General features: G+C 42.9%; 1 protein-coding gene across 1 annotated transcript in view; it reads right to left on the bottom strand.

Moving 5' to 3' along the window:
- Positions 1 to 14,127, bottom strand: part of LOC145417875 (uncharacterized) — a 46,592-nt gene that overhangs the window by 13,360 nt on the left and 19,105 nt on the right. The window contains exons 3-6 of the mRNA XM_080286491.1: positions 11,578 to 11,916; positions 10,744 to 10,832; positions 9,862 to 10,465; positions 724 to 900 (exon numbers count right to left, since the gene is read on the bottom strand). Coding sequence (XP_080142617.1) covers positions 724 to 900; positions 9,862 to 10,465; positions 10,744 to 10,832; positions 11,578 to 11,916 — 1,209 coding nt within the window. The remainder of the gene's footprint in view (positions 1 to 723; positions 901 to 9,861; positions 10,466 to 10,743; positions 10,833 to 11,577; positions 11,917 to 14,127) is intronic.

The raw sequence follows: 14,127 nt of genomic DNA, 5'->3' as shown, positions 1-14,127 counted from the left end.
TTACCACCCTCACTCATATTCTTCTCCAGAGAATTGATCTTATCATCTCCATATCATCCCATCCTCTGTCGTAAGGTTGCCTTCCCTCCAGATCCCACCATCCTCACTCATATACATCTCCAGTGAAATGACACCTCATTGTAAAACCTGTACCTTAATACAGCCCATGTATTTGTCCTCTAGCATCATAATTCACGTGGCTCAGAGGCGGAAAGCAAAATTACTACAGCTCTACATCTTTTCCATTGCACTTCTTCTTGACCAGCATTATATTTCAGTATTACTCTACCAGCATCAAATTCTCCTGTTCATCTTCTGAAAAAACTCAGCATTCAAGGTGGAGAGGACAATTTTGGGTAAGTTAAAGTGGGAAGTGTATCACTACCAAACTCTACCCACCTGGCCGGGGGGTTACAGTCATAGGTGATGGGATGGAGCAGAAATCAGCCGAGCCTTAGTGTATGACAATGGCATTATGGTTCTTCCATCAGGCTGCCTGTCTTCCAAATAGCACACCCTCACTCATACACCTCTATGGGGAAATAAAATCAACTGCAGAAATATACCCAAATCATCCTGTCCTTCACCATTAGGCTGCCTTCCCTCCAAATAACACACCCTCATTCATACACCTCTTCAGGAAAATAAAACTAACTGTAGAAATATACCTACACTGACCTGTCCTTTCCATCAGTCTGCATTTCCTTCACATGATCTACTCACTTGCCAATGGGGTTCCAGTTATATGTGACAGGAATGGAGCAGAAGTCAGCCGAGCCCTGTAGTATTCCAATAGCGTTAAGATTCTGCTTGCTATATTCTCGCTGGATGATCACAAGCTGAGACAGAGGGTGGTTGCTCTCCCAGTAGTTTGTTGTCGGGTTGGCCAGTGCATTACGTCTGAAACACACCAAACAGTCATATCTATCTGACTATTGCCGGACATCTTAATCCCCAATGGGGTGGCCACAAATAAACTGCCTCCATGTCACCCTGTCCTCTGCCATCTGGCCACCCTCTCCAACCACACCTTGCTCTCTCATACATCTCTCCACTCCAGCCTTCCATCTCATCCTTGGTCTCCCTCTCCTCCTCTCCCCCTTCACCTTGCTGACATATACTCTTCAAGTCAGTCACTAAATTATCATCATCAAATCTGGATGACATCCTTTTTTAACACACTGGCCAGAGATGTCTTTTTCATTTTATTGCTGTCATCTGCTAACAATTTCACTAAGCTCAGACAGACTTCCTGAACTGGAGGGTTCTGTATACAGTGGAATCTCCTACATCACAGCTTTATGGTACTGAGCACACGCTGCAGTTTGAGAGTTCCTTGAGTTAGAAATAACTAATCTTGTGGGGAAAATTACATATGGGTCTGTCTTCTTAGAAAAGTTGCCCCCTTTACCCCCAAACCTACGTCAAACTGGTCACCAGAAAGCAATAACAACCTGAAAAAGAAATTAATTAGTAAAGCATATCTAATGGGAATGAACAATACTGTAAGAATCTTACCTGACTCTGACTGACAACACTGCTAAAACAGAAGGGGGAAGGGGGAGGGGTTCCAAGGCTTGACGCAGACTATGGCCTCTCTGCACGAGGCAATGTGTACTGCTGTCTCATGCTGCCACCTCTGCGTCATTTCCCCACATCTGCCTCCCTCGGGAAATCCTCAAAGTCCAGTGTGGTGACAACGGAAGCACTGTCATTGTCGCCCTGTCATCACGTTGTCGTAAGAGTTGTCGATTCATTGAGATTACAAGTCCCCCCTTATCTTCGGAGGATACGTTCCAAGACCCCCAGTGGATACATGAAAACTGCGGTTAGTACTGAACTCAATACAGTACAGTATATATATACACTGAAAGGAAGTACTGTACTTTTTGGCTTCTCTCTGGCATATCTGAATTGCCAGGATCACAACTCTCGTGCTTTGGGGCCATTATTAACCCCTAACAGCCGGGTGTTGGTCGGAACTGTCAAGAAATCAGTGGCTGGGTGGCGCTGGGTGTCGGTCGGAACTGTCAAGAAATCAGTGGCTGGATGTCAGTTGGAACCGCACTTGTTTTCGTGCCACAGTTTGAAGTGGCTGCCACTTAATCTCATCACCAAAAGCTAGGAAGAGACTCCCATCAGTCAAGCCAACCATACCTCAGTCATCTCTGTGACTCTGCCAGGTGTAAGACGATCTCTTCTTAACCCTTCTTGTCTGATTCCGTTCCCGCCTCATCCATCCCTGCCAAGCCTCTTTCCAAGGACCCTAGGAAAGGACCCACTGCCACAGGGCAAGCCTTGGACACCACTGTCTAGTTTATCTAGTAATGGAGAAGCTATCACTTTGAAAGCGAAGCCATAGTTGGGGCCACAGGCAGAAGCACAAACACGTCCTGTTCTTGCTGCAATAATTAGTCCTCTTTCTCACATCATTACTCATGGATGCGACGGCCTACAGACCTGGGGATTCTTCTACTTGCAAGAAGAAGAGTTGGTAAGTAAAATGGTTTTTAATTTGTTTCCCTAAGTGCTATAGTTTCTGAGATATTAAGGCTTGAAAACAGGCTATTTAGGGAAAATTCCCATAGTGAGTGAACAACGGCATTGTAAATAGCCCAGCGTGCAGGGGTTAAGTAAAATAAGGGTTATTTGAACACAAGAACTGAGATACCACAGCAGTTGTTGATCTGATAACCGAGACAGCTACTAAGTGACTAACGGGCAGGTGGTGTATACATTATCTTTGTACGCATGTAAAAACACAAGCTTACACTCTTTAAGTTATTTTTGGTCATATTCATAGTGAAGTACTGCTCAGCAGACATGAACAGCAAACATCTTTGTGTGTAATAATGGAATGAAAAGCTTATGCATTATGACATCCAGTTTATTGTAGTGGACTGCCATACTGTCGTGACATATCACGAGGTGTGGGGGGGTTGCTGAGGTGACCACGCAAGCGCCTTGCCCGCCAGACAAAGACAATGTTGTTCACAGATGTCTTTGTATTTTATGAATTGTTTTATTGTCATGTTAGTACTGAAAATTACTGTGTTTTAGAATCTGTTTCAGCAAAATCTGTCAATACAGTAATCATCAGCAATGAAACATTTTGATAAATGACAAACATAACTGTGCTCTGTGGCAGTAGGTGGCTGGTAGTGCACTGTGTGGTGACTGAGTTGAACACCCATACCTTGCCCAGGGTAAGGCTAGGCCAGGTCTGCTGAAGTGCTCACTGTCTGCAACTGATAAAATAGCAGTACAGTACTGTAGGGCATGGATACACTGGAGAAAGGGATGATTCACATCCCAGGCAGGACGGAGCAGAACAATGTGAGACTTCATCGTGCTACTCACAACAGTGTGCAATTTTCAACTTGTGAATCGTTTATTTCTGGAATTTTCCATTTAATATTTTCGAACTGCGGTTGACCACAGGTAACTGAAACTGTGGATAGCGGTTCTGTGGATAAGGGAGGACCTCTGTAATTCTTCACCAAACAGGAATGGCCTTTCCATATTTTCTATTGAAATAAGTCTTTCACAGGTTACTGGACTACTACAGCTACTGGGCATTTTTATAAACTTACCTCTGAAAGCAATAATTAGGAATCAGAATGCATGATTCACTGACGCATCCAGTCAGAGCGGTGGTTGGTAAACAGTGCAGCTAGTTGGAGAGATTGTTGGTAAACACTGCCACGGACAACCTGCCCGCTTCTAAAATAGGTATACTGTATTTTGTTTTTTCCACTCACTTCTGGCAGTGACAATTCACCAGTTAACTACCAGTGTTGCATATGTGCCAAAATTAAGATCTTGAGTTTGTTATAATACAGGTGGAATTGCCGTGCCTGTATGGTGAAGAATTACCTTGTTGAGTCCATAACAGTGGGCAACTCTGGCTTTTTTTTCACCACCATCAATCCTCCTTATTACTTCTAACTTTTGGGTGTAATTTAATGTTGGCTTCTTCCTCTTCCCCTTCCTCGAAAGAGATTTAAGCTTAGGAGGGTTATGATCGCCCATGGTAACACTGGGCAGGCAGAGGAAGAATGAAGGAAAAAAAAAAATCCTCTCGTAAATCATGCCGGAACCACATGCTAACAACAGAAAGGAGACAATGCGCTGACCTGGAAGCGGGGGGATCAAGCATGTGTGTCCTTCATGCTTGGTGTGAGAGGGAAACGCTGTGATTGGGTTATAGTAAGTGCTATGCTTGAAAACGACTGGTTTAGTAATTGCTATGCTTGACTACAATTGGTTTACGCCCAGAGAGACGCACGGGCTTGAGGTAATGGTGGTGCGTATTACACAAGGCATTGGAAAAGCATCACTTTTGAGGTTGCATTTGCAAATTTTGTTTAACTTCTGCGAGTTACTGATAATGCAAAGTGTTTCATGTTGTTGCTGAGTATTATCTATCTATCTATGTAAAGCCAGACGCAATAATCCCGAAAGGGGTGGCCACTTGACTACTGAGTTCTGAATTCGCTATTTAGGATGGCATAATTTAGGAGATTCCACTGTACCATTAATAAACCTTTCAATACAACAGACTGATCCTACATTGAACGAAAGTATCTGGTAGCAGCAAGACTAAACTAAAAAGGATGTCAGCTGGATTTAGTGGGTTAATTTGTTCTTTTATCTAACTATCTATAGACCGACGCCCTAATCACGCAAAGGGTGACTGCAGACAAAACACCTCCAAGTTGCTTTGTCACCCACCACTGGACTGCCCTCCCCACAACTCACTCCCCCTCCCTCATATACCTCTCAACTCCATCCCTCCACCTCATTCTCGGTCTCCCCCTCCCTCTCCCTCCCTCCACTTCACCTACATACACCCTCTTAGTCAGTCTTTCATTTTCCATTCTCTCCACATGTCCAAACCACCTTAGTGTATCTCTCCTAATTCTCTAAATCACATCCACATCCATCCCACAATGTTCTTTCACTTCTTCATTCGTCAACCTGTCCCTCCATGTCACTCCACACGCTCCTCTCAGGTACCTCATTTCCACTGCTGTCACTCTTGACTTGGTCCCCTCTAGCAAGGTCCGCTCCTCACTTCCATACGTCAGGGTAGGGATTGCAATACTATCATGCAGTGACTTCTTAACTTCCATACCCACCTCCCTATTTCACATCACACCTCTCAGTGAACCAACAACCTTCCTTTCCTGCTGTACCTTTGTTCTTGCTGCTGCAAATTAATTTTACTCAACTTACAGAAGGTCAAGGGATGGGTAGGGATTGCCTTCATGTGGTAGCACCAATATAATTAGGCAGTGCAACTACCCAGTTATAAAAATGTCCATCAACTCCTATCACATCCCCTGAAAGGTCGGTGGTGAGCTCCAGAAGAATGACAACTTCAGCCTGCAGTTCACTGTGTTCAGATTGAAATGTGCCTGGGGATGCAGCAGCACACACCCAGCAGATAGTGAATCTATCAATTGTCATGTTAAAAAAGAGGTGCCAAACCCATATCCTGTGCTCCTCTGCACAAGTCAGATCCCAATGTTCACGGAGGTTATGTACCAGAACTCACTGCAAATACTGAATTCCGCGAATATCCCAGACCTACCACAGAGGTCACTGATTTTAATGTTTTGGCTATTCCTATTACCTAAAGACCCACTATGAGACCTGTAAATACATTTTATGGCAAATTAGTACTTCCTAAAAGGACAGTACCCTTTTGGGTACAGTGCACTGTACTCACCCACGTGATGACCTAACACACCATACTCTCGTTCACACCAAAATGGCACCCAACAGGGGTCTGGGTCATTTTGGCTGTAAAGTCACTTAGGCCATAATGTAACCTAACAACCCAACCTAATCTATCCTAACCTAACTTCAACAATGTCAACTTGATGAAGTTTAGTTATTTAGGTTGTAGCGAAAGGGATGCAGAAGGGACGGAGTCTTTCTGGAATGTTGATGACTGTCTGCAGAGTTTTGGAGCGAATGTGAATGTGGTAATGATGGGAGATCTGAATGCTAGTCATAAGTGTAGCTGCTGAAGGTGTAGTTGGTACGCATGGTGTGCCTGGAAGAAATGAAAATGGGGAAAGAAAAATAGGGATGTGTGTTGAGTGAGAGATGGTGACTGGAAATACCTTGTTTGAGATGAAAGATATTTATAAGTACTGTACTGTATACATGGGTGAGACAAGAGGGTGGAAGGGTTGTTGACAGAGCACTGATGGACTATGTGGTTGTGTCCAGGAATGTAATTGGAAGATTGTCGGATGTGAGAGTTTTGAGAGGGGAGGAGGGTGGAGGTATGTCTGACCATTACCTGGTGGAGGGAAAGTTAGGAGTAGGTAAGAGATGGGTGAGAGCAAGGAGAGTTATGTGTGGCAGGGAGGTTTTGGAAATGAGTGAGTTGGATAAAAGAGAGAAAATGATTGAGAATCAGAAGTTGAAAGATGAGTGGAATGCAGTGAAAGATCAGGAAAATGGCAGTGTGGAGGAGGAACAGCAGTTGTTTAAGAGCGCTAATTTGTCAATGAAAATGATAGACAGTGACTACGATCTTTCTTGTAAGTAAAACAGCGCAAGTGGAAATGTACGGTAAATAATGTGTAAACAGCAAGTGAAAGCAATGAATGTAAATATAAGTGAACAGTGGAAAAGAGTTTTACAAGTTACTGCAAGTGACAGTGCATAACACAGTGTAAATAAAATAGAAATGTAAATAATGTAAATAAAATAGAGAATGTAAATAGAAATGTAAATGAGTAGTAATATAAGAATACGAGTATATATACTAGGAGTAATGAAAGTGAAAGTTTCACTCTAGCATGTATGAACACTATGAGTTATGAAAGTGAAAGTAATAGATTCACTCTCAACGCTAGTATACAGGACGAGAAAGTGAATGCTACGTATTTTACTCAAAGAGAAATTTAATGCCTACAGTGACAATAAACTACTATTACTGAAGGAAACTTATGGAGACTGTAGATATATATAAGTGTTATATAGTAATAGAAATATAGTGTGAGTGTTTTTATGAATAATAAATGACAGAACACCAACGGCGAACGATCGCATGTGAGAAGCTCGTACGTGCTCTTAATTTTCATTGCTTTCACAATGTTTTTTATTTTGTTCTATGGATTCCAAACTACTTGAAAATCATAGAATAGTGTTTCTAGTGATAATATCTGGCTGTGGTGGTCATATTACGGGGTGTCAGGAAGTGTAAAGTGGAGACTTCGTTACCCAACTTCAGAGGTCTCCACAAGTCCTACGGTACTCGACGAAGGCTCAACAAACATCCCAGGTGAAAGCTGAAGGTATGTGCCATATGCATATATAATTTTAATATTCAAGGACTAATAACTGATTTTTGGCAAATATTTTTAGAGAGTCTGTTGGAGCGCGAATATGCCTGCGAGACACGCAAGTCAAGCAAAAACAACCCCGCGGTTTAGGGGTTAAGGTAATTAGGTGTGAAAGAGCCTATATGTGGTAAAAATAATATTTTCCAATTAAAAGTGGCGATGCTGAGCTTATTTGGTAAATGACTGCCGATTCGGTAATTCATTACACCAGCTATTGTTCAGTCCTCTCTTTGAACAGCCAATAGGACAGACGGAATGAAGACACATAGGCAGATAATAGGGATGCTACCCTAGGAGCCAGTCACAAGCAAACTCTCATTGCAAGAAAAAAAAAAATGGGAGATTTGTGTTGTGAAATACCAAGTGCTGTAAAGTGCTGATGCTCTGTGCTGAACAGCATATGCCTATACAGGGTAACTGCACAGTTTAACTGTAAAGAACAGAGTTTCTCATGGCAAACATGCAAAACACTCACTTATGAATCACTAGGAACAGATGATGTTGTGGGAAAAACAGGAAATATCTTCCTGTGTATTTTCATCATACTGTAAGTTTCCAGAAAATCCGCGAATATGTGAACCCATGAGTAGTGATCCTGTGAATAGTGGGGGTTGACTGTAATTCATCCCAATAACTTCATCTACTTTCAGTTTCCTTGCTAGATCTACTTCTGTACCCTGCTTTTTAACACATTTACCATATCCTTCCTCTTTCTTTTTTCTTCTTCCTTCAAGCTCACACACATACTGTATATACTTGTCATTACCCGATCTACATGTAACCAAACTCGCTACTACCCATTATCAACAAACATCCTTACCCCACATCTTTTGTGAATCATATTTCTTATCTTATCTACTCTATCGCTCAAAATACAGTCTTCATCATCATCATCCTGCTTCTTTTTCACACTCACAGGAGGGGTGAGGTATTGTCCAAAATGCAAGGACACAAGAAAAACATTACAATGGGATAATTATTCGATAGCAAGCCCAATAAATGGGCCACACACTCATTTACTTACCACTTAAGCCCCCTAGAATCCAGGCTCCACACCAGGATTCTGGGGGCTCAAATGGTGAGTGGCCCATTTCACTGGATAAGTTGTTGATTAGACCCCCACATACATTCCTCAGCAATTCCATTTCCACTGCCCTTACCCTGACAGCCATATTATTAAGACTGTGAGTGCAAAAGTAAAATCAAGAGTCTAATTTCTTACGACCATAAGGTGGTAAGTGGGGGCGCTCTGCATCCACTCATTTGATGCAGTGCTGCTCTCTGGTGGCTGCCCTTTCATCTCTTGTCTTTCTTTCCTTCCTTCCTCTTATGTCTTTTCCTTCTTTCTTTCCCCTTCCTTCTGTCTACTGGTGACTCTACATTGAGTGACAAGCCAAATGGCTTCCTGTACACCACGAAACCATTTATTACACTGGGTGGTAACCATATAACCAAGCTATGGCGCCTGTTGGTTTGGTGGGTAATTAAGGCACTCCAACTGGATGGAGCCTGTGTCAGTTTATATCCATGGATGGTTGAGGTTTATTGTTCATGTAATGCCAATCAGGGATGGGTGAGGCTGGTCAGTCTCATCATAAAGGTAAGGACCAGCTTGCCTAGCACCGAGCTCCTACGCTCCTCCTGGGGCAACACAGGATTAGATGATGTATGTATGTACAGTATGTATACTGTATGTGGAATACTTGTAACTGTTAACTGCAGTTAACCTGCATCCCACATTACTGAATTTAGCTGGCAACAATATAGAAATTTTATTTACATATGCTTCAGAATTGGTTTACATCTTTATGCACTCTTAGTTTAAATAATGCTGTCATCCTTTGCATTTCACTGTTTTGACTTTGATGCTTTTGATTATTCACAAATGAGTGACCCACCTGAATATACACTAATTTATTGTGTATCCTGAGATTTCATCAAAACTTGTGCTTAAATAAACCATCATCATCATCATCATCATCAAGACTTCCTCTCCCACCCTAGGGCAGGGTGAGTAGCAACGTCCAGACAGCCCAAGTTTGCCCAATTCAAAGGGGCATGCCTCCATTCACTCACCATTCATGCCCCCAGAATCCTGGCCCTATCTGGGATTCCAGAGGCTTCATGGTGAGTGAGTGGAAGTGTGGCCCACTGAACTGAACAAGCTTGGGCTGTCTGACATTGTTACTCCTCACCCTGCCCTAGGGTGGGAACTTAAAGAAGTAGACTCTAATGCATGGTGATGCTTGGGGCACTACAAAGAATTTCTGGGCAATCACATGGTTAAATTTTGGCTGAGAGGAATCTTTTAGATGGGTTTTCATTATTTGTGAAATTTTGCCATTCCCAGTTGTGTCTATCCCCTAACACTATACACACACACACACACACACACACACACACACACACACACACACACACACACACACACACACACAAAGGGGAGGGGGGGCAGGCTGATTGTACAGTTGTTAGTGCAGTAAAATATCCATACCTTAGTAAACCTGGATTTGAATTTCTTTGGACCTGTGGTTGTGACTTCTGACTTGTTGCCATTAAGCCTCTCTGATTCTGAGCTGGGGCATTGGTGTTAGGGACTTCCATCTTCTTGCTGGATTTCTTGGAGGCCTTCTCATATTTCTGAATAGTTGCTAAGAGTCTCATGTTGATGGCACCTGGAGTTGGTTCACCTGACACACTTGTCCCTGCCTGGTTCCAGCTACTGAGTAAAGCATCGTTCCGCTTTGCCAGGTTATCCAAGCATTCGGATTGCTCTCTTGTCCTGTTCAAGCTGGCGTTGCCCTGTTTCGACTTATTTGCCACACTTGTGCCAGCTTGGTTCCAGTTAGCAAGTAGTGCATTTGCTTTTGGAGTTGTGGGTTTGAGTTCCTCTCTCCTGTTTCCAAATGGATTTCTGCTGTCTTTCCAGGAGTTTAACTTGTTCTGGTCTTGAGCTGGACCTCTACTGTTTTGCCATGAACGTTCAGGCAGCAAGCCAGAGTCTTTCTTGTTACTTCCCTGATAAACACTGTCATTGGCAGCTCTGTGTGATGTACTGTTGTCTTTGTTTGGACCATCATACTTCATTCTCTTCATCCCTGAGAAATACAAATAAGTACTTTTGTTTTTATAATTAAGAAAAAATTGTGAGTTTATGTGATTTGGAAGAAAAGAGTGATGTAGTATACTGGTTAAAGGGAAGTAAGCAGAAGAGAATTGGTTGACAGAGTGACAGGTGGGTGAGGATATGGTAGCCTGGAGGCACTGCCACAGTCATCCCATTCAGTGGTTCCCAAAATGGAACAGATTCTGATGATAAAACCTTCCACTAACTGGCTCAAAGGATTTAGTGCCTGGAGAGCTATTATTTCCATACCTTCCTTGGGCTTTATGTGCAAAAGTTTAACAAGTGGAGCCCACTGACCTTCAACCTGGTGTCCCTCTAGTACTTGAAAATCCCAGGTGCTGAAGAGGGTTACCTTCACATGGGGACACAGATACAACTGGGCAGTGGAGCTGCATGTTTATACAAACTTCTCTCAGCTCCTCTTCTGTCCCTCAAATGAAGGAGGGTAAAATGCCTAAGAAGGATAACTTTGGCCTGAAGTCCATCAGACTCACATTTTTTATGAACCTGGGGATACAGCTTCACTACAGTACTACTGCTATTACTACTTGAAAACCCCAGACCAAATTGAAGGCATCCTGAAGGATTGCCGGGTCTGAGTGCAGAGGAACCCAGGGTATTAAAGTCTCTCCAGATTCTCAGTCTAATCACATCCCAACCAAAGTCATGTAGTACCAGTACAGTGGAATCTCCTAAATCGTTGCTTTATGGTACTGAGCATATGCTGCGATTTGAGAATTCCATGAATTAGAAATGTCGGGACCAACTGCCTAGCCCCAGACTCCTACGTTCCTCATGGGGCAATGTAGGATTGGATGATGGGTGGATGGATGGATAGAAATATCTAATCATATGGGGAGAGTTACTTATGAGCCTGTCATCTCAGAAAAGTTGCCCCCTTTACCCCCAAACTTACATCAAACTGGTCACCAGTGAATACTAACAACCTGGAAAAGCAATTAGTAAAGCATAGTTAATGGGAATGAACAACATTGTAAGATTCTTACCTGACTCAGAGTGACAACATGGCTTGAATGAACGGGGGAGGGGAGAGGGGTTCTGAGGCTTGAGGCAGACTATGACCTCTCAGCACGAGGCGAGTGTGATGCCGTCTCATGCTGGCACCTCTGTGCCGCTTCCTCCTCGACAGCTTCCCTCAGAAACCTCTTGATGTCCAGTGTCCAGTTTGGAGACAACAGAAGCAGTGTCGTCATCATCCTTAACTGCCTCTGTGTCATTGTAAGAGTTGTCAATTCGTTGAGTCCATAATAGTGGTCAACTTTGGCTTTCTTCTCACTGCCATCAATCCTCCTTATTACATCAAACTTTTGGGTGTAAGTTAATGCTGTCTTCTTCTTCCCCTTCCTCAAAGAAGTTGTAGGCTTAGGAGGATTACAAATGGCCATGGTAACACTGGGCAGGCTGAGGAAGCATGGGGGAGAGGGGGAATCATCTCATAAGCCACGCTGGAACCACACGCTAACAATGGAGAGGAGACAATGTACTAAGCCAGGCATCAGGGCGCCATGCACATGCATCCTTCATGCTTGGCGTGGGAGGGAAGCACTGTGATTGGCATTAATTCTCTACCAAATGGGCATGGCTTTTCCATATTTTCTATTGAAATGAGTCTTTCACAGGTCACCTGTTATTTTTTCTGAATTACCACAGCTACTGAGCATTTTTATAAACTTACCTCTGAATGCTATAAATGAGAATATAGAATGCGTAAATATTTTGCCAATGTCTACCAGTAGCTGGCCACATTAGGCGTTCCTAACATTCATTTTTTAATTTGAATGCTGGCTGTCAAACACAAGTGAGGTTAGGCTGGATTAGGTCTGGTTTGGTTAAATCATTAAGTTTTCCATAGGCTTGGTTTGATTACATTAGGGTTGGTTAAATCACCATAGCTTGACATGGGATACACTGATGTGTCCAGTCAGCGTGTTGGTTGGTAAACAACGTGGTCAGTTGAAGAGATCGTCGGTAAACACTGCCGTGGGCAACCTGGCCGCTTCCTCCCCCCAAAAAAGGTATATTTTGTCATTTTCCAATCGCTTCTTGTTGTAACAATTCAACAGTTAATTGTGTTGCATATGTATCAAAATTACTTACCCTGAGGTCATAAGTTAAGTGAAATCACCACATTCGTTTGGTAAAGAAATTACTAACTGGCATACAGTAAAGTGCTATGCTTGAATATGATTGGTTTGGTAATTGCCATGCTTGACCATGATTAGTTTACACCCAGCCAGACATGCGGACTTGGGGTAATGGTGGCACATATTACATGAGGCATCAGACAAGCGTCTTTTTCGAGGCTGCACCTGCGAACTTCGTGTAATTTCCACGATCTACTGATGTTGCAAACTGTTGCAAGATGTTGCCGTGTATTATGAATCCTCTGTTTAGGATCATGTGATTTACGAGATTCCACCATAGTAGTAGTAGTACTTGCAATCCCAGGCTCATCTGAACATGAACCTAGTGCACAGCAGAATGAACCTCTTTTTTTTGACCAGTTTACCATCTTCCTTTGGGGGACAGGGAGGGAATTTAGGGATGTTAGCATATCTGAGAAGAGTAGTTGCCTGATTATGTCTGTGCCACCAAAAAAAAGACATTCCTCTCCAGCATCCTAGACAGACCATGGAGAGACTTAATGGCTGTGAAGCACCTTGACCATAGGTGGGCAGAACTTTGTTGCCTAAAAGTTATTCCCCAGCATTTCAAGTAACAATGACACCTGGTGGTCTGGTTGAGTATAGGTGCTCCTACCAGATGGTGGAAGGTGGGGGCGCTCACCATCCACTCATCCGAAGTAGTGCTGCTTTTGAGTGACTGCCCTTTCCTCTCTTCTTTCTTTCTATTCGTCCTTCCTCCTCTATTTTTCTTTCCTCCATTTTTTCCTCTTCCTTCTGTCTGCAGGTGACTCTACACTGAGTGACAAGCCAAATGGTTTCCTGTACACCAGGAAACCATTTACTATACTGGGTGGTAACCATATAATCAGATCATGGTGCCTGGCAGTTAAGTAGATAAATACGGGCTCCAGTCGGATTGAGCCTGTGCAGGTTTATATCCAAGGGGTGGTTGGGGTTTACTGCTCACGTAATGCCACTCAGGGATGAGGAAGGCTGGTCACTCTCATCTTAAATGTCAGGAACAACTTGCCTAGCCCTGGGCTTCTACACTCCTCATGGGGTAACACAGATGATAATTTATTTAAAGGGTGGTTGGAGGATATTAGTCACTCAGGAGGTAAGCAAGGCTGGTCATACTTGCCTTAAATGTCAGGACTGAGTAGCCTAGCCCTGGGCCCCTACACTACTGATGAAACAAAAGAATAGATGATTGACAAGAAAGACAGAGGCAGACAAAATATTTCATGTAACAGGGCATCTAAGGAGGCCATAAATTGTGGCTATTCAACTACACTAGAAGTAGGGCCAAATTATGAAACTCATATTAACAAAAGGGCCATACATTATTTTACCTCTTTTTTCCCTCTATCTAAACACTTATAGAAAAAATAAATTCAAATGTTACCTGCATTTACATTTTCTGCTATATACATATATATAAAAACACAAAACTGTCTTATGCTTGTTTATTTGTTTATTTCCACTC

This window comes from Coenobita brevimanus, chromosome 111 (assembly GCF_032717465.1).
Source record: "Coenobita brevimanus isolate Jiangsu-jjx chromosome 111, ASM3271746v2, whole genome shotgun sequence".
Taxonomy (NCBI): Eukaryota; Metazoa; Arthropoda; class Malacostraca; order Decapoda; family Coenobitidae; genus Coenobita; species Coenobita brevimanus.
The sequence above is the reverse complement of the archived record's forward strand: the minus strand, read 5'-3'. Positions and strand labels throughout refer to the sequence as shown.